Raw genomic sequence first — 25,139 nt, 5'->3', positions numbered from 1 at the left:
TCATTGTACAGGTGGTCCTCGGCTTATAACCAAACTGGTAGGAACCCACCTCTGAATTAGCTGTATTAAATGTACAGTATTTCCTTTTTAAATAGGGACATTTATAGCTCACATGAAGAAGATGATATCCATGCAAGTACCAGAATGTGGCCAGTGTCAGAGTCAAGCATTAGCTACTGCTACTGCAGGTGGAAAAAAAAATCTTGAAAGCTCTAACTAACTGCATAGAAGATTTCCAGGCTTTCTTAGTAAATTAAATTGACTATATCTTGATAGTAGCCATTGCAATTTCTTTTTCTGCATTTCCTTGAATCTCGACCATGTACATAAGATTACTTGTCTCTGTGCTTGGAATATTTCCCAAGGAAACATTGCTAAATGTGTTCCTTGTGTGGTTGCCCAAAATCTGCAGTCTCTTAATAAGGGTACTGGAGAATTCACCAAATTGCATCCTCATTAAGCAGAGGAACAGACCTGGACCTCATCACGTAGGTTTCTGAGAAGAGACAAGAGTGCTGAGGGAAAAGAGATCATTTTCTCCAATTTTTTCCAGAAATTTGTTACCATCCAGCTATTTCAGAAAGCCTCCAAAAACTAATAATTTTCTTGTCCTAAGTGAATTGCAGCACCATGAATATTGAATCTTGTATGTTATATTCAGTGGTGCGTTTCCATTTTTTTACTACTGGTTCATTCCGGAGCGCGTGAGATGCTTCTGCACATGCGCAGAAGTGTCCAGGCAGGTGGGCGGAGCCTCCCACCACCACGACTACAGGTTCACCCAATCCGGGCCGAACCAGGATCAACCCCCTTTGATTATATTGTGGGATGATGCATTTCCTATGGAAGAATTTACATATCATTTTGCTTTGTATTCTTTGATTACTACTATAGTTATTTACTGACTTGTAACCCACTTTGAGTCAGATGAATTGTAGTGGTATAAAAATATAATGCAATATAATATAAATGAGAACTCACTTAGGAGGAAAGTGGCCTGTAAGCTGTTTGCAGCTAACAAAAAGTGAGAATAGTGTAGATTTTATGAGGACTCTAAATGCTAATCAGGAAAAGAACTTGATCTTGAAAACTAATGGTAAGTTCCCAGGTTGACTTATGGTAAGCCAATTAAGACAGAGTCCCTTTGAATCATTTTGTTCTATTTCCTTTTCTTTGTCCTCTGCCTGGTTTCCACAGCCTTTCATCCCTCAATGCAAGTTGGACCCTCTGGTCTTGAACTTGCTAAATCCTAGGAGTGAGCTGGCTGCATGGAAACGTAACATTATTCCTCTCCCATTTTCATTGCGTCTATAGTACAATATGCTAGTGAGAAAAGGATGTCATTTCTTCCTTCATATATTTATTTTGTGATTCAATAATTTACTCTTTCTATTTAGCCAATTTATTTCCATGTATTTGTTCCATGCTGATAAGTCACTCTTGTATTCAGTCTATATTAATTCAGGACTTATCCATTCTTCGGTTATTTCTTTGTATTTTACCATACACAATTCTGAACTGTTACATTCCCACCGAATTCCACTTAATTTTATGTTTCGCTTGCCATCCCCAATTCTCATTTCCATTTATCAAATCAAACAGAAAGCAATTGTCCCTTCCCTTTAACATTTGTCCTTCCTTTTTGCACGTAAAAAAGACAATAAGATATTCACTATGTTTCTGCCAAAAGTTACAATTCATTCCTCCATCCATTTCTCGACCTTTAGCCAAGTTCTATGAAAGTACATTATCTGCTCTCTTTTTTTTTGCCAGTTAAGAATAACTTAAAATCGTTAATTCTATTTTTCCTGTCAAATGCTTTTGCCTTGGTCTTTGGTGTATTAATTTTTTAAATCCATGGCTCCTTGTTACATTATTCAATCTAACATTTGCAGCAAATCATTTGGATCCACAACTAACAATAGGGCATATATACTGAATACAGATAGTCCTTGGCTTATGAGAGATTGCTTAGTAACCATTTGAAACTACAATGGATCTCCCTGGGGATAATTATAATCAAGATGCAAGAGTTGCCTGCTCATTGTCATACTTTAGGCACTTGTCAACTAAACTGCATTTACATTGTTTGCATTTATTTCCAGTTTGCAGCGAAACCATAGCAATAGCAGTTAGACTTATATCCGCTTCATAGGGCTTTCAGCCCTCTCTAAGCGGTTTACAGAGTCAGCATATCACCTCCACAGCCTGGGTCCTCATTTCACCCACCTCGGAAGGATGGAAGGCTGAGTCAACCTTGAGCCGGTGAGATTAGAACCGCTGAACTGCAGATAACAGTCAGCTGAAGTGGCCTGCAGTACTGCACCCTAACCACTGCGCCACCTCGGCTCTTGCATGCCTGTAGTGAGGGACTTTTCGATGGTAGACCTTTTGGCAGCTCAGGGTTAATTGATCTGAAGTTCATGGGCTCTTGTAATTGAATCTTGAAAGAATACCAGTTTTTATATAACACAGTTCAGAAGTTATGCTAAGCTGTTGTATGGTTGGTTTGCTTTCAATTAGCATGAACACAGTCCTAACTCATTTTCGATATTATTGCGGTAATAATATCACCGCAACACCAGCACTTCATAACCTATGACTTTGTATTGGTACACATTGGTTCACCGACAAATGCGTGCATGACAAAAGCGCACCGACGATACTGCGGCGAGAAAACTGTGAGGTCGAAATTGCATCGACGAAGCACGCGCAGAAGCACGCCAACAACAGCGCGCCAACAAAAGCGCACCTTCAACAAACAACTAATAACAACCTAATAACCCTAACCCTAACCCTAACCCTAACCCTAACCCTAAACCTAAACCTAAACCTAAACCTAAACCTAAACCTAAACCTAAACCTAACCCTTACCTTAACTTAAATCGTGCTTTTGTGGGCACGGTTTTGTCGGCGTGATGTTGTGGGCGCATTTATGATGTCACGGTTTTCTCACCGCGGTTTTGTCAGCACACTTTTGTCATGCGCACATTTGTCGGATCATGGTACACATCTATTTACTTGCTTGCTGTCACTGATATTAGCTTGACTCCTATCAACACATATTTAAGATTACATTTCAATGGATTCAGAAGGGACATTTGAATTTTCATGAGAAATAGTAAATCATCCAACTGAACAAACCAAAACAAAATTCACATGACATACATTGAACTATAAAACCTCTATATTTATTTTATTATTGTTATTTAAGAGGTGGTGTGTAAACTGTAGACTGCCGTCTTCTATGCACACAAATTTAACGACTTGCTCTAGCACAAAGAGCTATTCTTTAATAAAAATGGTTAATAAATTCTGATTCCGTTCCTGAATTATCCCTCACTAATCCTGGGCCTGATTTAAACACTATTATGTTAAATAATGGTAATACAATGTGTTGCAATTCTCTGCATGTTTGCCTTTCACCTATTATCCTTAGTAGTTGTTGTTTTTCCTTGTATTACATTCAACACCATTAGAAGTAGTCCTTTGCTAACATCAGCCATTAATCTTTCAGCAACATCCGTGGTACCTGTTTTTTTTTATAGTAATACTATTCTTACCAGGTTTGCCCAGTGCACAAATCCCCTGCCTTTTCAGGCAGCCTTTATTATGACACATTTAAAATACTTCCCCAAATAAAAATCGTATGGGTTAATCGTGCTTGAGATTAGATTGACTTATTTGTTTTTTCAAGAGTTTATTTAGTAATTCGTTTCCTGTCTATGCCAATCCTCAGATTTCTGAATAATAATAATATGAAAACTCAATTTAGGTGCAAGAGTAGTCAATATTTTTGTTATATTCCATTAAAATCACTTCCAATCGATAAAACAAACAAAGTAGATGGAAACCTACAAAATAATAACAAAAAACAACGAACAGTGGAAGCATACTGGAAAATGACACATTCCTGCTAGATTAGAAAAAAGACAGCCAGCAAAAGTGTTTAAATTGGATTTAGAAGCAACAGTAACCAAATTATTGCGAGATTAAAAAAAATGTTCTAAAATTTGAGGCTCTCTGGCGAAGAGAAATGCTGTGGAACTGCACTCCAGAACACAATTCTGAATGCTTTTATTGGAAATACAATTAAAATGTTTACATATTCCCTGTTAATTTTCCCCCCTCAAGTCTATCTTTCATTGTTTTCCATTTAGCCTTCTAAAGCAATCGTTGCTTCTTTATTACAAAGCAGAGAAACAACTTCTGAAGAGTAGAATAAGAAAACCACTTAGATGCACCAAATGCTATTATTGTAAATGATTAGAGGCTGTCAACTTCTATTGTTTCTTCTATTTCCTTCCCTCTCATCCTTCTACATCTGCAGGTACTTCATAGACTGGAAGAATGATATGGATAGCTACTTTACTATAGATGGAATGGAAGGAACTATTGCCACAAATGAGTTACTTGATAGAGAGAATACTGCGCAGTACAATTTTTCAATAATTGCAAGTAAAGTTAGTAAGTACAATAGAAACTGGATAGATGTCATTTCTGGAATTGTCGTTGTTATATTGTTTTGTTCATTTTGATGCAATCATTTGGCAAAATGCCTTTTGTTTTGTCTTATGAAATAGAGCACGTCGTAACCCTTCATTCGGCAGATTTCCTACATTTTTTTGGGGAAGACTCCTAGGGATCTTTTTGGGATCCGTTTCGAATAATCTATATCTTTTGTCAGTAATTAGCCTCATTCCCTATAGCATGATTCCATTCTTAGAGTTCTCAGCCCTGAGGGGAGAAAATATTGAATAAGCGGCTAAAATTGCAGACATGATTCCTCTTTCTCCTTTTGTGGGGCATAAAAAAATAGTGTCCTTATTAGTTTTAGTCTGGACTTTCATTCAGTTGCCTCATATCTAGTGCCCTATAGTGTGTTTATAATTTGGATTGATGTGTGCCTCATATTTACCATCTACTCCATGTATATAGGTAATTCATTCTCTGAGAATAGCCCAGACCTCTGGTTTTCAGTGTAAAGTAACAAATGACGTTCCAATTGCAGGCGATGAGTGGACAGGGATAGTTCGGTATACTTTGTAGCTACAAATCTAGTCCAAGAATAATTGTAGAAGCAACTCCATAAGCATCAAGAGTTTTGTCCTACTGCTCACTAGAGACATTGGAAATAGCGAAGCAAACACAGATCACCTCTTTATCTATGTCTTTATCTCTGCTCTGTTTTCCTCTAATTGGAAGTCTCTTAGACTACCTCTTCAATCTGCTTCTTACAGGAAGACATGATGTCTCTCCCTCTCCCCCCCCTCTTTTGCTCAACCTTGGAAGCTTGGAAAAGTGAAGTAGGCTTTATATCAGGGCATGCAACTTCATTAATATATTTTACTTGTTCTTTTTTGACCTTTAATATATGTGTCTAGAGATACATAAAAGGGTTTAATTTTACTCGGATACATCTGATCGGCTTAACAGAAACCCTAGAGAATGGAAGGATTGCTCCTCCGAGGATTGCAAAAATCCTATTGCATCACAAGGGACTCCATCCCCATGGGGACGATTATATGGACAGTGTGATGGAGGCTTTACGATGAACAGAGAATGTGTTGTAAGGTTGGGTGAACTGCTTTTCCTTTCAGACTAAGGGTTTAATCCACTGTTTTCCACTCTGCATAAAGAAATCTCCCTTAATTGCAATGTTATGAGTCACCAGCTGTTTGTTTCCAGTCATATTTTAATAACTTTAAATGCCTCTTTTTTCTTCTTTGATTATTCTGTTTAATTAGGTTTCAATAGTCTTTTTTTTTGTCTTGTTGGAGGGGGGGGAGTGAACTGGTATGTGACTCTACAATATAATGATGACTCAGAAACAAGCGGGCTTCCAAGAACAATTATTGAAGCTATTTCAGTGCCCTTGTAAGCTTGTATAATTACTGATTGAACATTATAAGTATGGCATGCAAAAATTAATCATAACTAAATACGCTGGAAATGTATCATGGTTATGATTAATAAACCCCATTGGTTTCAGTGGGATTTGTTCTGAATATGCTTTCCCTGAATCTGCCTATTATTGTTTTTAAATATTAAAAATTCAGTTAGGTAAAGAAAAATCTAGTTCAAACACCTTGATGGAGGCTCTGGTTTCATTTTTATCTGAATCTCATTGATATTAAATATTAATAGAAAAATCTATATCTCATGCCTTTTACTTATCATTAATCAATTCTATATCATACTGTAATATTATTTTTTTTGTTCAATAAAGGGAGGTACTTAGGGATGTGTACTATTTTGCCTTCCTTGTTTAAGTTCCTTTTTTGATATTTTAAATTTGAACATTCAATTTAAGAACATTTAAATCTTAGAAATGTTAAATGAGTCTATTATTGACTGATAACTGCCAACAAGCATCCCTATACAAGGCTTGACAAAAAATCAATCTTGTTTTCTTTCTCAAAATCTTTTTTTTTTGTTATTATTTTCCATCTAGTTCCAAAATGTCTGGAGGTGTTGCTGTTCTATGTAAAACTTGGAGTAGTTTCTGCTTCCAGCAGATAGATAGATAGATAGATAGATAGATAGATAGATAGATAGATAGATAGATAGATAGATAGATAGATAGATAGATAGATAGATAGATGATAGACAGACAGACAGACAGACAGACAGACAGAGACATAGACATAGACATAGACATAGACATAGATATATTCTAAATTCTTTTTTTACAAGATTTATATAAATCAAAGTTGCATGCCCTTGGATAATGAGAAAACTGGGAAAATTATTAAATAAGGATGCATATGAATTTATTTAAATCAAATTAATTAAATATGTGTATATAAAGTTTCGTTTCATTTTTAACCTGATCCAATTTACTCATTGCAGTGCAGTGTATTGTAGTAGTCAACCCAAAATATGTTCTGCCTCCCTGACAGAGTTCATTCTACCTTAAAATCATATTACACCTAATTTTAACCCCTGTACAAGCACCTGGGGACATTGAACTTGTAGCCAGACAATGCCGTTGTAGTAAAATCTAAAACAGGTGTTCACCCCTGATGTTTGTAGACATATACAGACTCCATCCAACCCATCTAAGTTTGTTTTTTCTCCATCAAAACCTTAATAGCCTCCAGACTCTGATTTAAACTTCTACAACATTTTTTATTTCATTTCTAAGCTGACTTGGGTGAAAGTATGAGGCACCCACATTATTAATATGTATCACTTCCTGAAGACCAGAACCACAGACCTGCCGAGAGCTGGGGTGGATTTATTTCATTCATGGAAGACCTCATGCTTCTGAGTATACTGTTTATAGTGCTACTTCAGTACTCATCATTATTTGGTTCTGGGAGGCCCGATGAGTACCAAAAATGAGGAGTAGCAACCATTTTTTCCCATAAGTAATAATGTAGTGAGTCGAAGGGCAACACCAACAAGTTCTAGCTTGTGTGTCAAGAACCCAGAATGATGAGTACTGGGACAAAATTTTCATATCAAAATGCATTGAGTTTCAAATTTGATGAATTTCAGAGGAGTTGAGTACCAGGGTACCACAAACTCAAAATAATCCTGGTCGAAATGCAACCAGGTTGCCTCATTCACACCACTTCTCAGTGTTCAACAGAATATTTGTGTATTATTTTCTTGTTTAGTTTGATGTTCTCTTGAGTTGATCATGTCATTGGGATTGCTACAATCTCTTTAAAAGCTAAAGTAATATCATATAAACATTATAATTATATATTCCGGGTATTCTTTTTAAAACTGATGTGTAACTGAATTGCCTTCGGAATATATGAGCTGCATATGAAGAATTGAATTGAATTGAATTTATTGCACTTATATGCCGCCCTTTTCCCTGAAGGGGACTCAGGGTGGCTCACAATCCAAGTCAGGGAAGGGGATACAGATAAGGGATAAAAAGATGAACAAACAATACACAATTTAAAAGCACACAACAACCATACCATTCGAGGAGGGGGGCAAAGAGCATTCTCTTTATGGAAAATTGTTTACCATGCATAGGTACATTATCTACAAAATGTGATGATAGTTTGGTTAGGTGCTGTATGTATATGCTTGCTTAATCCTAGTTCCTTGGTTATTTATTGCACTCTATACAAGGAAGAATACAATCCTTGCATGAATTACACACTGTAAATATTTACTCAGTTCCTGCAGAACAAAAACACGATAAGTGCTTCCTAATAAATATGACAAATTGTATAGCTAAGTTTTCTGTGCAGTCATTATATCATTACCAGGCACAGTCCATTTCATATGAGAGAGTTTCCAAATCAGTCTAAAAGGACATATCAAAAAAAGGATGAGCATTTCCATTTTTCATTGCTGTGTGCAATGTAATATTGCCTAGAACAATACCAATATTTCATGGACCGTTGTAAAATTATTTTCCTAATAGGCAATCCACTCTTGACCAGCAAAGTTAATGTCATCATAAATGTCTTGGATGTCAATGAATTTGCTCCAGAAATTACAGTACCCTATGAATCTTATGTGTGTGAAAACGCACGGCCGGGACAGGTATATTATTCTTTTTTTAATATTAGATGTGCAGTCTAGTTTATTATGTGGATATAATAATACACAGTATAATGGTTAGCAAAGTATAGAGACTGATTTTAAAAAGCCTACTTGAAATTCTATAATTTACTGTTTTTATTTATCTGCTTATTAATCATTGATTCTTACAGCCAGTAATTTGTTTGGAAGTGCATTGTCCAGTGATAAGAAATGAATTTGTATATTGTCTGACTAGTTTCTCTTGGCAAATGGATAGTTTGTCCATGCGCAAAAGATATTATGCCATTTCATGTGAAAATTTAGAATGTGCTCTTAAGATTCACCCACCAATCTAAAATAGGTGCCTAATATTGATTTGCCACAACTCTAAAAAACAGATTAGTTTAATTAATCCTATATTGCATACTGACAGTGGAGGGTGGTTTTATAATTATTGTATCTATGTTCCCATAATAATTTCCCAGTAGAACTGGGAGCAGCAAAAGCAATGCAAAAATCTATTGAAGGCCAGTGAAACTATGCTTCAATTTTTATTTTGACTTAGTTTTATGTTCAGTTCCTCATGCTCCTTGCAGGGAAATCCATAATCCAGAAGCTAGTGCAGAATAAGTTGTCTTTTGTGTATATAGCTAATTAGGTTTTCTTAATGGAGATGGCTAAAGATAATATCCATGAATGAAGACTGCAAATTATGGGCAGTCTAGAGAAAAAAGAGAAAAAAATCAGATATCCTGGCTGAATAATATTTGAGGCCTTGTGGATAAAATATAGGATTTTACATTGAGTTCAGAAACAAATATAAATATTTCAAAACTGATGTCTATAAACCACATGCCAGTGTCATTCTAACCACTATGATATGCAGTAGCTGAGAAATCTATATAGAAATGTTAAAAGTATTTAAGACCCAGCAGATCTGTGAATATATACAGTATCTCTTGCCAAGAGGTTTAAATCCCTAACTAGCTGTGGTTATAGTAGACAATTAGTGGTGTAAAAGTAATATTTTGTCAAAGATCACTCCCATCTTTATCATTCAGAAACAGTAAAATCTGAACCAGGTTAGGCTACTGTATGTCTAAGATCACCAGCTGGCTTAACTCCAGATGAAATTAATTTTATTAATTTATTAACATAGAGCCGAGGTGGCGCAGTGGTTAAATGCAGCACTGCAGGCTACTTCAGCTGACTGCAGTTCGGCTGTTCGGCTGTTCAAATCTCACCGGCTCAGGGTTGACTCAGCCTTCCATCCTTCCGAGGTGGGTGAAATGAGGACCCAGACTATGGGGGTGATATGCTGACTCTGTAAACCGCTTAGAGAGGGCTGAAAGCCCTATGAAGCGGTATATAAGTCTAACTGCTATTGCTATTGCTATTATTTGACTTTGGAGCCTCTAATTATTTATACAGAACTAATCCATTATTACATACAGACTTTGTAGACAACGGGCTCTTGCAGAAAAGGTGAATTAGAACTGAATATTATAAGTGATGAAAGTCAAGCCAAGAATTTCAAGTTGTAGTTTAATGTAATAAAACCTCAAAATTCAACAAAGAAGGACTGACATGCTCTTAAAAGATACCCCAAGTTCCACAACAGACCAAAAAAAAATGCAATGAATGATAAATACAGACAATCTGAAAGTTCTAGATGTCTGTGTAGATTCTCAATCATTCAGGTCATGATTTATATTTTTCATCAGGTGTGCACTGCATACAAGTTTGACCTACCAAGTCAAAGATACTTTCTATCATGTATGATAGCCCATCAAAGAATACATTAGAAAAATAAATAGGTTGTGTCACTTATCTTTGCACAATAATATAAATTACTTTTTTTGCATGGGGACCAAAGTTCTTCCAAGTCATATCAGGTTACTTTTTGAACTATAATGGAAAATGCATTCATTGTTCAGCAAATTAACAGTGGCCTTCAAAAGACATATTCAGCTACTATACAATAAGTCTTTAGACAACTCCTGAACCGAGTTTGTGTGAGTATAAGCTGTTTACCTTAGAACCAAACCTATAAAAACTATAGTTGCCTTGTCAGCTTAGGAAAAAAATGATAGGCTGAAATATACTCAGGTTGATAAAGACAACACATTTTGGCCTGTTATAGTCCATAATTCAGTCCTGTTTTACAAGCTATGTGGAATCAAATGTAAGGTTCCAAATCCCATAAGCTCTAATAGTTTTTTCTTGTACAAAACTGTTGCTCAAAGGACACAAGATACTCTCCTCTGTATATACCATACATTATTTTTAAAGATCTGTTTCTGGAAACTTCTTGTATGGGATGTGTCCCTTTTATGGCATTTGTTCCTGTGAAATGCTTAGAACATAGAGTAGATACGCAACAAGAAATCTCCAAAACAATAAAAAAGATTGGCCTCAAAATGGAACATTGCCAGTCCTGGGCGAAGAAGGCTGACAATTTTGCAATCCTCTCCTCTCTCTCTGAGAATTGAAGGGATAGGATAAATCTTTTGTCACATCACTAATGGAAGCCTACAAGTTTTACTACAAAAGCACATTCACAAATGTTATAAGGCGGACATTCAACCTCAGAAGATGAATGTAATGCCCTCTAACCATGCTCCAGCCAACTGTTAATATCTTCAGAAATTCTTTCTCTTAAGTGATATCTCTAAATAAAGGAAGAATAATAGAATAACAGAACAACAGAGCTAGAAGGGACTGTGGAAGTCTTCTACTCCAACCCCTTGCTTAAGCAGGAAACCCTACACCATTTCAGACAAATGTGTTGTCCAATTTCTTCTTAAAACCTTCCTGTTTTAGAGCATTCACAACTTCTGGAGGAAGTCATTCAACTGATTAATTGTTCTAATTGTCAGGACATTTCTCCTTAGTACTAGGGAATAGTCACATGCAACTTATTGCTAAAGATGGATCATGTTGCAGAGTAATGTTCTTTGAGATGGACAGCATGCACATCTGCTAAATAAATATTATTATGTTAGGCTACATTGGCTGGTCTTATTCATTAAAATAACCACATTTCAGCTTAGGGTTAATATCTCACTCTCTACTTCTATTGTGTTATCTAACTATCAAATTGTTTTATTTTCATACATTTTTTTTTAATTCCATTGTGGGTTTAGGTAATTCAGGTTATTGGTGCGGCAGATAAGGATTTGTCTCCTCCTGGGCAAAAATTTTCTTTTCGACTATCTCCTGAAGTTACTACAAAGCCAAATTTCACAATCCACGATTTCACAAGTAAGATGGTTTATGCTTCAAACAATTATGGGACCAGTCTGTCCTTGTCTACTGTTATTCATTTATACATGTGAAGGTGAATTATTTCAAAGTGTAATTGTTTCTTAGATGCTGAGGGGGAAAAAAGAATTGTTTTATATAGATGAAATGCGTTGTAGGATGACTTCAGTTCTAGTCAACATGTCTAAAGTAAGTAGTTGGGTTATAATAATGATTTCCCAAATACTATGAGAATGGCAGGCTAATATAATATGTATGATGCACTGTGGGGTATGAGAAGGGTCTTTTTCAGGAAGAGGGAAAAATTTGGCAATTTCCCTGGATGTTCCACAGTGATTAGGCTGCAGGAATAACCTTGAGGAACCGGAGAAAGAGCTGCAACCACGACAATGGTTAGATAAGCAAAATCTGGATCTGAGGCAGAAGTATAATTTGAGGGAGATCTTAGGCTTTATTCTCCCATAGTTTCCTTAAAGATGAAGAGGCACACTCAGACTGGAAAAATTATGCTATGGTAACCTTATAATAAAATTAGTATTATCATTCATAACTTTGGTTTCTAGTCTGGTTTACCTCAAAGGTTTAGCTCAAAGGGATGACCTATCTGGTTTATCTCAAAGGCCCCATCCAGAGTACTATAAAAGAATCAGACAGATCATTTTTTTCCCCTTCTAGTAATTCTAGGCAATAAAACTAGTAAGTTTAAACATAATGCCAATGCTTATTTTAGAACAGTGAGTTTTCTGAATTCTCCTGTTTCTTGAACCTTTGGTTTCAATTGACATAACAACAAAAATGGATATAGGACACAGTGAGAAGAAAATCAGTAAGAGAATTCACCTGTTTTATCCCTTCCCTTCTCAGAATCTTCAAAAAGGCAATAGCACATATATTGATCATGACAATGGCAGAAATTGCCCACAGAGCATGGGTGTCTACAGAAGCTTCCTGCTTTCATCAAAATGATGCAAATAGCATTAGATCACAGGCAATATTTATTATCTATTGGATTAGAGAACTGTTTCTCAACCTGTTGGCTACAGAGCTCTGGGAGTTGACAGCCACAAATCTTAAAAATGCTTAGGTTGAGAAACATTGTATTAGAGGATAGATCAGATCCTGAAATTGCAAGCTGGGTCCTAAAGAGAATATACTATACAGAGGAAACAATCTTGGCATAGTAATTAAAGAGAAGTACAACTACGGTTTATCTAACCCTTTCACTACTAATTCTGTGAAAAAGCAAATGGACTTTGCCAGAAACCTGCATCAATTCTAGCTTCCCTGGGTTCTGAGTATAGAAGTGAATTTGATTTAGGATGAAGAATTTGCTGGAAAAAGCTATGGAAATTAGGAAGGGAATTTAATAGAAATTAATGTTTTCAACCTGCTTTTTCATTTTTATCTCTCAATCCCAACCACCATTTTTTGTGGTGGATGCTACGAAAATTTCATTTTGCTGCTCTGTGATTCTTTTATTATTTGTGTTATTAAGAAAGTTATTTTTAAATAGTTTTAATTATACCACTGTTATCTCTAAGCCCACTGCAATGCAACCCCAAGTATTCTGTGTTTCTGTTCTCTAGAGAAGAAATGCCAGCAAAGACTTTGAGGACACATCTGAAGAGATAGATGAATTACTCACAAACCTGACCTTGAATTCTCAAATACTTTCTTAATTCTTACTAGATTTGTGATATTCAATGTGTATTGATAAATTACTTTATAATTTCGTATGTACCAGTGGCTTCACACTTCCTCAGTTAATGAAGAACCTTTTCATTTCTATATTTCTCATTTGGAACAATTCATTTGCTTAAAGTGTATACATTACTCATTGAAAAATTACGATATTTATGTACTGAAAAATGCTATATGAACATCACAATGCACTAAAGGCCTGTAGTATGTCATGTCAAGTCTCTTGTTAGAGAGTTCTTAAATATCTTTACATTGATGGGGAAAATCTTATACCGTTTGAAAAATGTGCCTCCAGTGGAAATTAACCAAATAAAGAATAAGCCATTATTTTTATTCCCTAAAAGCACTAAATGGAAATCATTTGAAAAGGAGATTTGATAGGGGTAAGGAAACAAGAAACAGGGAAAAAGATGGCATTTTTCCTTCTTGTGGTAGTTTGGCTTTTCTTATTTTTACTATTCAATGACAAGGTTGCTGTCAAACTGAGATGGATTGTATAGTAAGAGTTACAATAATTGTTATTTGCCTGGGGAAGAAGGGGAGAGTTGCATTATTTTCTGTCTTATTTCAATGCAACACTTTGGGTAATGATACAATGGAGGACTCCTGTTAAAGCACAGGTGAGATTGACATCAGCTCTGAATCTCCTCCTCTTCTTTCCCTCCCCTTTAATGTTTAATAATGTAAAATGTATGACATGAAGGCCTCCCAGGGCAAATTTCCACCTTGTTTAGTTGCTGCTCATAGAGAAATAAACTTGCAAACTGTTAACATGACATCTAGTTCCAGGCTAAAAATATCTTTGTCATTTTTTTGTTAACCATTCTCCTTCATTTTACTGGGAAAGAAATGTATTTCTTTAAAGAGAAAGAGAGAGAAGGCAAAGGAAGACTTTAGAGCAATGCGGCCACCAGAGAGTGATTCCACGAAGAAAGGTTTTTCCATGGACCAGAGGGACATGATTTTTCTTGCTACCTGCATCCCGTAGCCAAGTTGCTGGCATACTGTGAACCAGTGCTGGTTCATGGACCGGAGGTGGGGGCCCCTGCTTTAGATTATTCTGTACCGTCCATGGTTTCCCACATGTCACTTATATTCCTAGGGAAATGTCATGTGGAAAAATCTTTATAGCAATAGCAGTTAGACTTATATACCGCTTCATAGGGCTTTCAGCCCTCTCGAAGCGGTTTACAGAGTCAGCATATCGCCCCCAACAACAATCCGGGTCCTCATTTTACCCACCTCGGAAGGATGGAAGGCTGAGTCAACCTTGAGCCGGTGAGATTTGAACAGCCGAACTGCAGAACTACAGTCAGCTGAAGTAGCCTGCAGTACAGCACTCTAACCACTGCGCCACCTCGGCTTCATGATGAGCCTTTCAAATGGGGATGCTGAGGAAGGCAACAAAATAATGAGAAGATGAATATTAGAAAAATGCCATGTAGCTTTCAGCACTTTGCAATAAAATAATAATAATAATAATAATAATAATAATAATAATAATAATAATAATAATAATAAAAAGTCAGAAATAGAAATCCAATCATTGACAAACACAGTCCGAATATTCAGCACCAATATTTCAATGCAGTTTGGCATGGAAAAATGTGCCACTGTATCCATAAAAAGAGGCAAAATCACTGCATGTGAGGGAATTGAAATGCCCAATGGCCAACTAATTAAATGCAATGAAAATGAAGCCTACAAATACTTAGGCATTCTGCAGTTGGATAACATCAAGCATGGAGAAGTAAAAACTATTGTCAGGCAAGAGTACACCAACAGAGTTAGGAAAATTTTGAAATCTAAATTGAATGGTGGAAATACAATCAAGGCCATAAATACCTGGGCAATACCAGTTATAAGATACACAGCTGGCATAGTCAACTGGACACAAACTGATTTGGACCTTTTGGACCGAAAAACCAGGAAACTAATGACAATGTACTACAATTTACATCCACGTGGTGATACTGATAGATTATACCTGCCCCGAAAATCAGGTGGCAGAGGATTATTACAAGTGAAGCAAACAGTTGAAGAAGAAAAACATGCACTGGCTGATTATTTAAAAGAAAGTCAAGAACATCTATTAATTGAAGTAAAGAACAAAAATCTACTGAAGGCCAAGAATACAGAAAAGATGTGATAAAATCAAGAATGGAGAGTTGGCAGAACAAAGCACTGCATGGCCAATTTCTGGAAAAAATAAAAGATAAAGTGGACAGTGAACAAACGGTTATGGTTAACAACAGGTACATTAAAGAAAGACACAGAGTCACTAATCCTGGCTGCGCAAGAACAAGCTATCCGCACAAATGCCATTAAGGCCAAAATCAAAAAATCCTCTGATGATGCCAAATGCAGACTTTGCAAAGAAGCTGATGAAACTGTTGATCACATACTCAGCTGCTGTAAAAAATTGTGCAGACTGATTATAATTGCGGCACAATTCAGTAGCACAAATGATCCATTGGAATTTGTGCAAAAATTATAATATTAAAACAGCAACAAACTGGTGGGAACATCAGCCTGAAAAAGTCACTGAAAATCAAATGGTCAAGATCTTGTGGGATTTCCATATACAAACAGACAAAATACTGGCGCATAATACACCAGACATCACACTGGTTGAGAAAAACAAGGTTACAATCATAGATATTGCAATACCAGGTGATAGCAGGGTCGCCGAGAAGGAACATGAAAAAATCGCAAAATACCAGGACTTAAAAATTGAAATTCAACGACTATGGCACAAACCAGCAGTGGTAATTCCAGTGGTAATTGGCACACTGGGTGCTATTCCAAAAGCACTGGAATTACATTTGAACAGTTAAAAATTGACAAAATCACCATCACTCAAATGCAAAAGCCGCACTGCTTGGATCTGCACACATATTGTGAAAATATGTGACGATGTCCTAGGCTCCTGGGTGGGGCCCGACTAGTAACCAATGCCAAATCCGGCGAAACAACTGGCCGCTGTGATACAATTGTATAATAATAAACATCCCTGTTAAAGTATTTTGGGAAGAGGGAATCATTCAATTACCACCACCACCACCCATTCTTTTTTTTTTTTTTAGTACAAGAATAATTTTGGCCCATGATAAATCACCTTATTCGTTGTATGATGCTGGAGGTTAGTAAAATAGAGAAAAAACAAGGCTACGTCATTGCTCACAATTACACGTGAGCCATAATGTTTTAGGCCATTCTCTAGAACTTTTATTTTTTTTTTTATTTCCTGCATTTTCACAAGAAATTGTGCTCAGTGCCATTTCTGAGCCATTATGATAATGAGAACAGTAACTCAATCCTCTTTTTTCAGACAACACAGCAGGAATTGTAGCTGGCAGAAGTGGTTACAGCCGTCGACAGCAAGAGTTCTATCTCCTTCCAATTGTCATTGAAGATAGTAGCTATCCAAAACAAAGCAGCACAAACACAATGACAATCCGAGTTTGCAGATGTGACTCTGATGGCTCCGTCCTCTCATGTAATGCTGAAGCAATATTCTTGCCTGTTGGACTCAGCACGGGAGCATTGATTGCAATCCTGTTGTGCATTATTATACTCCTAGGTTAGTACTTACCTATTTGCATAAAGTAAATTGTGTTACCATAGATATTTGGAGACTCCCCCACCCCACCCCGAATGGAATAACTTTCAGATGGGCCAAATGAAAAGATTAGCTGGATACAAACTACTGCTTTCCACTCAATTTTTAGTTGTGTTGAGAAATTTCATCAACCAAAGCCCTGACCAATGGTTTGAATGTAGCCCTACTTTGGAATTTGGGAACATTTCAATAGGAAATTGAATAAGCATTTTCAAATCTTACTGAACATTGTAAAGATGAATCCTACACATATGATAACTACGTCAAATGATGAAATCTCGTCTTGAATGTTCTTCCTTGACTAAATTTAATTTAAATAAACATTCATCATCCAGGAAACATCCATTATCAATAAAAGACACACATTTACCCTGAATAATTTTCCTCCCCCCCCCCTTTTTATTGTAATATGTAAGATTATACAAGATATGATAACATTGAAATAGGGCTACAATAGTGGGTTAAAATAGTGCTGGGCAATCTTTGAATAGTTGAGCTATTTTTCTTTTGTTAGAGTTTCTCTTTTGAGTTTTGCATTAATTTCTTTTTAAGTCTATACTCAAATGTATAATCTTTTATTTAATTTGTTAAAAATGGCATTAGTTAAATGGGGTCAATAATCACATAAACACTGATGAGTAGTATTTTGGATGCACTCACTAGGCCCATCTGATGATGATCCTTCTTCACATATAGAGAAGAGTCAAGGAGAAGTACTTAATTATAAAAATTGGGGTGAAATTTTAGCAAAGAAGGACAGGGAAATTTCAAAGAAGCTGAGGGGGATCATTTCCATTAATTATCTTCACACAGGAGATAATGCAGGGGTGAAGTGCTACCAGTTTGGACCAGTTTGCCCGAACCAGTAGTAAAAAAAAGCTATCTGTTCATCCTAACTGGTAATAAAAAAATGCTACCGTTCAGGCAAACCAGTATTTCCAACGATTAGCTGTGATGTGCAATTTATATTAGCTATAAAGCAGGATTTCCTGCACGCTCACCTTTGTGAAGTGAAGGTAAGTAGCAATAGCAATAGCAAGTTAGACTTATATACCGCTTCATAGGGTTTTCAGCCCTCTCTAAGCGGTTTACAGAGTCAGCATATTGCCCCCAACAACAATCCGGGTCCTCATTTTACCCACCTCGGAAGGATGGAAGGCTGAGTCAACCTTGAGCCTGGTGGGATTTGAACAGCCGAACTGCAGAACTGCAGTCAGCTGACGTAGCCTGCAGTGCTGCATTTAACCACTGCGCCACCTTGGCTCTTAAGTAGTTTTCACCCCTGAGATAATGCAAACGCAATGCAAACACTCACCTTCCATTCATTGCTTTTGTACAGATGGTCTGAAATTTTGTGCAGGATACAGGAAAGAAATCTGGATATTTTAGAACTGATGATGGAAGGTTTGTAATATCTTCGGCAATGTCATTGCCTGCTTATGTATATGACAGCTGATATATTAGTCAGGGCTGTAGTTCTTGCCTGAAAACAAGCCTTTTTTGAAATCCATGGCATTTGCCCTCTAACATACCATACGTCATAGGGACCATCATGAATTTGTAAGATGATACCGTCTAGATAGCCTCCTCATTTTTCCAACCTCTTATCCAGTCTTTTATATATAGGTAATGCAAATGTTTAAAGAAAGTTTAAAAGATTCTGCAACAGCTATTGGAAACAAGAAAGTTTCTGTACAAGAGACTGACATTAAATTACCCAAGGTTCCATTAGTCTCCTTCAGTGCTTGATGGAGAAATCTCCAGTATTACTTCTCTGATATTGAAAACAGAGCATCAAAGAAGTATCTCATACGTATGTCAGAAATACAGCAAAGTTAAAAGGTTCTATACCTACTCTACATATTCCTACCACATGTTCCGGAAAAGAACCTAGAACACCTCTTATCCTGAAGTGGCATAATTAATTGGGCCTCAGTTGGCATGAATGGGGAAAAAGGAAAAAAAAAACCTTCCCTCAAAATTTAAATATTCCTTCATCATTTCACTCTGGAGAGGGAATCCAGTGGGATTGGGTTCATGGTGGATCCTCCATTGTGGATTCTGCTCTTTCTCTAATGGGTTTGCTCAAAGTAACAGAACAAGGAGCTCATTCATTTATTCCATCTTATTGGCTAAGCATAAAACTATTACCATGAGAAAATGTTCCTTGGCTGCTGATATTTATTGCAAGGTTTCTGAGATCCAAAATAGCAGTAAAGCTTTTTGTCACCCAAGGAAAAGCAGTGACCCTCTACTACAATAATTGAGATCCTTATGAGAATTTCTTCTGGCACGTTAAAAACAGCAGGAGTAATCTCCTGACACACTTTGTGGGTGTGGTGTGTGCATGCACAAACATGTGTATGTGTGTATAAGGTGGAAAATAGAGATGCATTTTTCAGAATACAATTAGCAGTGAGACTGTCCCCCCACCCTGGTAGTGTAGATTGAAAAATATTTGGAACTGGAGTAGTCAGTTCTTAGATCATAGAAGATAGCAATAGGAGTTAGACTTATATACCGCTTCACTTGGCCTGCTGCCAATTACCTCCCACAGACCCATTAGATCTCACAGGGTTGGCCTCCTCCGGGTGCCATCTACCAGCCAATGCCACCTGGCTATTACCCAGGGGAGGGCCTTCTCTGTGGCAGCTCCGGCCCTCTGGAATGAACTCCCCGCAGGGATTCGGACCCTCACCTCTCTCCAGGCCTTCCGAAAAGCCGTCAAAACCTGGCTTTGCCGGCAGGCCTGGGGTTGATGAGTTCCCTCCCCTCTCGACATGTATGGTTGTGCGACTGTTGCCTATTTTATTATTTGTATTTCGTTTTATGTTCCCCTTTTCCCCCTTTTGAATTGTTCGCCGCCCTGAGTCCTCCCGGAGAAGGGCGGCATACAAATAATAAAATTCTATTCTATTCTATTCTATTCATAGGGCTTTCAGCCCTCTCTAAGCAGTTTACAGAGTCAGCATATCGCCCCCACAATCTGGATCCGCATTTCACCCACCTCGGAAGGATGGAAGGCTGAGTCAACCCTGAGCCAGTGAGATTTGAACCGCTGAGCTGCAGAACTAGCAGTCAGCTGAAGTGGCTGCAGTACTGCACCCTAACCACTGCGCCACCTCGGCTCTATAAGATGATATGAAGTTGACTGACAAAAGTAATTCCTTTCCCTAATCGGCTTCTGTTTTTTTTTCTCTTGTCTTAGTTATTGTGGTTCTTTATGTGGCCTTGAGACGGCAGAAGAAAAAAGACACCTTAATGACCTCCAAGGAGGATGTCCGAGACAACGTCATTCATTATGATGATGAAGGAGGGGGTGAAGAAGACACTCAGGCCTTCGACATTGGGGCTTTAAGGAACCCCAAAGGAATCGAGGATAACAAAATGCGCAGGGATATCAAGCCAGATGCTCTCCGCTTGCCTCGATCAAAACCACCCACTGAGGACAACACAAATATTAGAGATTTCATAAATCAAAGGCTAAGGGAAAACGATGGCGATCCATCCGCTCCCCCTTATGATTCACTAGCAACTTATGCTTACGAAGGGAATGGATCTGTAGCTGAATCTCTCAGCTCTATAGATTCTGTTGCAACAGAAGCAGATCAGGACTATGACTATTTGAGTGACTGGGGACCACGCTTCAAAGTGTTAGCAGAAATGTTTGGAGAAGAAGAAAGCTATAATCCAGATAAAGTCACTTAGCCGGAAGTGGAGGAGGACATGAAGGAAAAGGAAACCCACTAGTTTTACACACACACAAAAAACAAGCTTTATAGAACAAGTTCCATTGATTATAAAGACAACAGCTGTTCCCAGCGAGTTCCTTTATTTATGATACCATGGATATTGGTTTACTATTTTTCAGGGGAAGAATGTTGTTTGACTATCTTTTTCGTTGCTGTTGCTTTGATGGTGGTGGGTGGGTTTTATTTTATTTTATTTTGTTTTTAACTTTATTACTTTGAAGTCACACAGAGACTGTCTTGGGCCTATTAGCTACAATTTATCGATAACAACAAACAGAAAGTATAGCTTTCCGGCATTCTGGTGGTAGATTTTTTCTTAATTCCACTGAAGTGCCTATTGAAACTCTTACCAGTAAAGTGGAAATAACCGCAGCAACAGAATTAAGGAAAAAAAAAACAGGATAAAAGAAAGGACACTAACTTTTATCTGGAGACACAAAAAGACATCTGCTGACTTCTGATTCTTTTAAAACATACAGCGTAGGACAGAGAGTAGAATCTCAGTCAGTGGCCGAAACTTGTTGGGGAAAATGTCAGGTTTGTTTTGGGAGGGGTGGTTTTATTTCATGTTTTTTTTAAAAAAAAAACAAGAAAACAGACTGTCTGATAGGACGACGTCTTTCTTACGCTTACATTTCAGAGAGAATTTTTTTGTTTTTGAAAAAGCAAGTATTCCAATTCAAGTTGTAAGATCCAGTCTTAAAACTGAAATAATGGATATTAAAATGTTTATCAAATGTTATTCTTTTTTCCCCCCCCAAGAATTAAAAAAAATGAGATACAGAAGTACGCATAGACATATCTGTTGCCTAATTAGTTGGTGCGCTTATTGTATAAGGTTCCTGTTATTTAGAGGAAAGCTGTTCTGTGGCATTTGATAGAGGGGATTATTTAACCCAGTGTTTCTCAACCTTGGCAACTTGAAGATGTCTGGACTTCAACTCCCAGAATTCCTCAGCCAGCATTCGCTGGCTGAGGAATTCTGGGACTTGAAGTCCGGACATCTTCAAGTTGCCAAGGTTGAGAAACACTGATTTAACCATCTCAAGTTATATGCTGGCTATATTTTTGTTCTTCGTTTTGTTTTTTTTATTTTTATCAATCGAGTAAGTTGGTGAAATTGTACATATAAAATAATGTATTTCACATTTGTTTTCTACAACAGGAAAAAAAAAAACACCATCTTCATTTCTCCCTGTCTATTATTCTGATGCTCATTAATAGTTCTGGTCGTAAGAAACAATGAAATAATATAGCTGGGAACACAATATCCCTAAACAGGTTTCAGTCATGGCTTCCCTTTTCGGAAATATGAATTAAATCCTAGAAATATCTGCATAAGAATAGCATGAATCATAATATGAGTGTTACTTATTTTTTTTTAACTCTTGGCTTAACAGAACTTGACATCATTAGATGATCTTATTGGTTTTAATCGTGTTCTTGAGGTTATCCTTGTTTGACACACTAGTACAAAAATATGGACAGATTGTGTATTATTTGCTGGGTTAAACTTAGATCATTCAAGCCTTTGTTATAAAATAGGTGAACAACATGATTCAAAATTTTATACCAAATAATAAGTATATAGGGAAAAGTTGCAAAAAAATTGTCAACTTGGGATAACTGCACATTCATAGAAAAATGTATTTTTTTCTGCAGCCTTAAAAAAAATCATGAACTGATTCAGATACCTGACAGGATGAACCAAAAAAGGCTACACAATTGAATATTTCAGCAAAAAAATAAATAAATCCTGCCATCCTTAACACTCCCAGAGAATGGATAATAGACATATGTACTAGAAGTAAATTCCCTGGTTCCAAATCAAGAATGTGGTAACAAAATTGCTGGTGGTTGGGGGGGGGGGGCTTCATTATGTAGTTATTTCCTACAGAGGAATTTGGAATGAACCACTGCGTTAAAATTGGCAATCAGTGTTCTCCTTTTTAGACTATCCCCAATTATAATAAGCAAAAGACTATAATCTCTGGGTCAGAAAGTCCCCGATAACTAAATTCCATGTATTAAAGTGTGGCAAATAGAGGAGTTGCGGGCATAAAGGAAGATTGTGATTACATGAGGAGTTGATAAATATGTCTTCATTTATAGTTAAACATTTAGTATTTGCCTCTTCCAAACACCTAACTGAGGTATATGTGCCTTCTGCTTCTCTTCTATTCTACCAGGGACGCGCAGTCAGGGGAGGCAGGGGAGGCAGGGCCTCACCACTGTCATCATGAAAAGAAAAGAAAATGTAAAAGGAAAAAGGCAAGAGCTGAGGTCAGGCTGAGCTAGTTGCTGCCAGAGTCACCGTGGAGGACTCTGCTTAGTGCTTAACTGTTTAAAAAGGCCTCTTAAGAAGCGCCCTCTACAGGAGGCGGCAGGAGAACGACGTGCCTCATCTAGTCTGACTCTTTATGATCACTCGAGCAGAGTTAAGCAAGGGTTAAAAGCCGAAAAATTCCTGACGTAGGTGAGGCACGTCGTTCTCCTGCCGCCTCCTGTAGAGGGCGCTTTTTAGAGGTGGACAGGACAATGTGTGTGTGTGTCCATCTGTCTGTCTGTCTTTATCTCTGTCTGTTTTTGTGTGTATGTGTTATTAAAACTTTTCACTTAAGTAAAAGATAAAAGATGAAATTATATAGAATTAGAAAGAAAAAATAAAAGAAAAAGGAGAAGGACATTGAAGGCAGAAAAAGGATATACAAGAAAAAACAACTTCCAAACTTCTTTACAGCAATTACAAATTCATTGCCTTTCCTCCCACTTTAACGTTACAACTTGGTTCTCCTCTTCCCATATTCAGCCTATTTTAATCAGTAAATCCATGAAACGCCAATTCATTTGTTCCCCTTTCAGAAAGGGTTCTATAAAAGTATTTGCTGTTGTATCCTTGATCAGACAGGTCAACCCTGCCATTTTGTCAAGTTCTGCCACCTTCACGATCCATTCCTCCATTGTGAATATTTCAGTATTTTTTTTTCTATCTTTGTGCGTATATTAAGCCTCGTTGTTTCAGCTTAATTTAATAACTGAGGTATAGTCATATGTTATGTAAATCCCTTCTGAATAGTAAAAATAGAAAGGTGCAGAAACATGGGGAATTTTTTTTTTCACTGTTATAATGAGAGGTGAAAAGTACAGGTGAATAGATTGCTGTAACCTGTAGCTGAAACAATTTTAATTGCTTCAAATTAAACCCAATTATACAAGTGTAATTTCCACTCTTCTACTGCAGAGACCTGAAAAGACTTGTAATGTTTGAGAGCTCTCTGGGGACAGTGTGATTGGGATGCTTTGACCTCATTAGGCACACGCGGCTTTGTGCTAGTTGTTGTGTAGTGCTTTACAACAGAGTTCTTGGAACATGGCCATCTTTTGAAGTTTTCCTGGTTGATTTTGGCTCAATTTTTCTTGGTTAGACAAGAATAAGTGATACTGCCTTGAGCTATTTGAAGAAAGGCCACAACAAAAAATGTAATAATGAAGGAGAAAAAGAAAAGACAAACCTATAATAAATATTATTAGAGAGGTTTGAACTCCAGATAAAGTCTAACTTTCAAATGGTTGCATAACTTTTAGAGACTGTATTTTTTTTCAATCAAGCTTTCTTATATCATCATGTTCATCACTTCCAAAATCTACACTTAAATAAATCACAGGTGGGTAAACCTAAGATTTTATATCAGGGTGTTTCCGCATATATTGTCATCAATGTTTGGTTAAATATTTTCTGTACTATGAAATTATGTACAGTATCCATCACATACGGAGGTTATAAATATGTACAGCATTCTGCATAAAAGGGTTACATAGAAGGGTTGTATATATCAAGGCCAAGCCAGGATTGTTTTATGTAGAACATCCTTTGGTGGTGCTAAAAACAGCAATAGCAATAGCAATAACAATAGCAGTTAGACTTATATACCGCTTCATAGGGCTCTCAGCCCTCTCTAAATGGTTTACAGAGTCAGCATATCGCCCCCACAGTCTGGGTCCTCATTTCACCCACCTCGGAAGGATGGAAGGCTGAGTCAACCTTGAGCCGGTGAGATCAGAACCGCCGAACTGCAGATAACAGTCAGCTGAAGTGGCCTGCAGTACTGCACCCTAACCACTGCGCCACCTCGGCTCCTACCCAGAGCACGGGAGTGCCTTTCTTGAAACCTGTTCTCTTTCCAATAGAGCACTGTAGCCATATGACAAAACTATATGGCAATATCAAAGAAATAATGACAGTTTGGAAATGCCCATACCTTTTATAAGCTTACTATGGAAGGAACATCATTTTAATCATTTAT

At 37.1% G+C, this 25,139-nt stretch overlaps 1 protein-coding gene across 1 annotated transcript in view; it reads left to right on the top strand.

The window, feature by feature from the left end:
* Positions 1–20,791, top strand: part of LOC116510360 (cadherin-12-like) — a 161,894-nt gene extending 141,103 nt beyond the window's left edge. The window contains 5 exon segments of the mRNA XM_032219878.1: positions 4,331–4,467; positions 8,396–8,517; positions 11,643–11,760; positions 16,793–17,044; positions 20,292–20,791. Of these exon segments, the coding sequence (XP_032075769.1) occupies positions 4,331–4,467; positions 8,396–8,517; positions 11,643–11,760; positions 16,793–17,044; positions 20,292–20,791 (1,129 nt within the window).
* The last annotated feature ends 4,348 nt before the right edge of the window (positions 20,792–25,139 follow it).

This window comes from Thamnophis elegans, chromosome 6, assembly GCF_009769535.1.
Source record: "Thamnophis elegans isolate rThaEle1 chromosome 6, rThaEle1.pri, whole genome shotgun sequence".
Lineage (NCBI taxonomy): Eukaryota > Metazoa > Chordata > Lepidosauria > Squamata > Colubridae > Thamnophis > Thamnophis elegans.
Note: the sequence above shows the minus strand (reverse complement) of the source record. Positions and strands in the feature narration are given on the sequence as shown.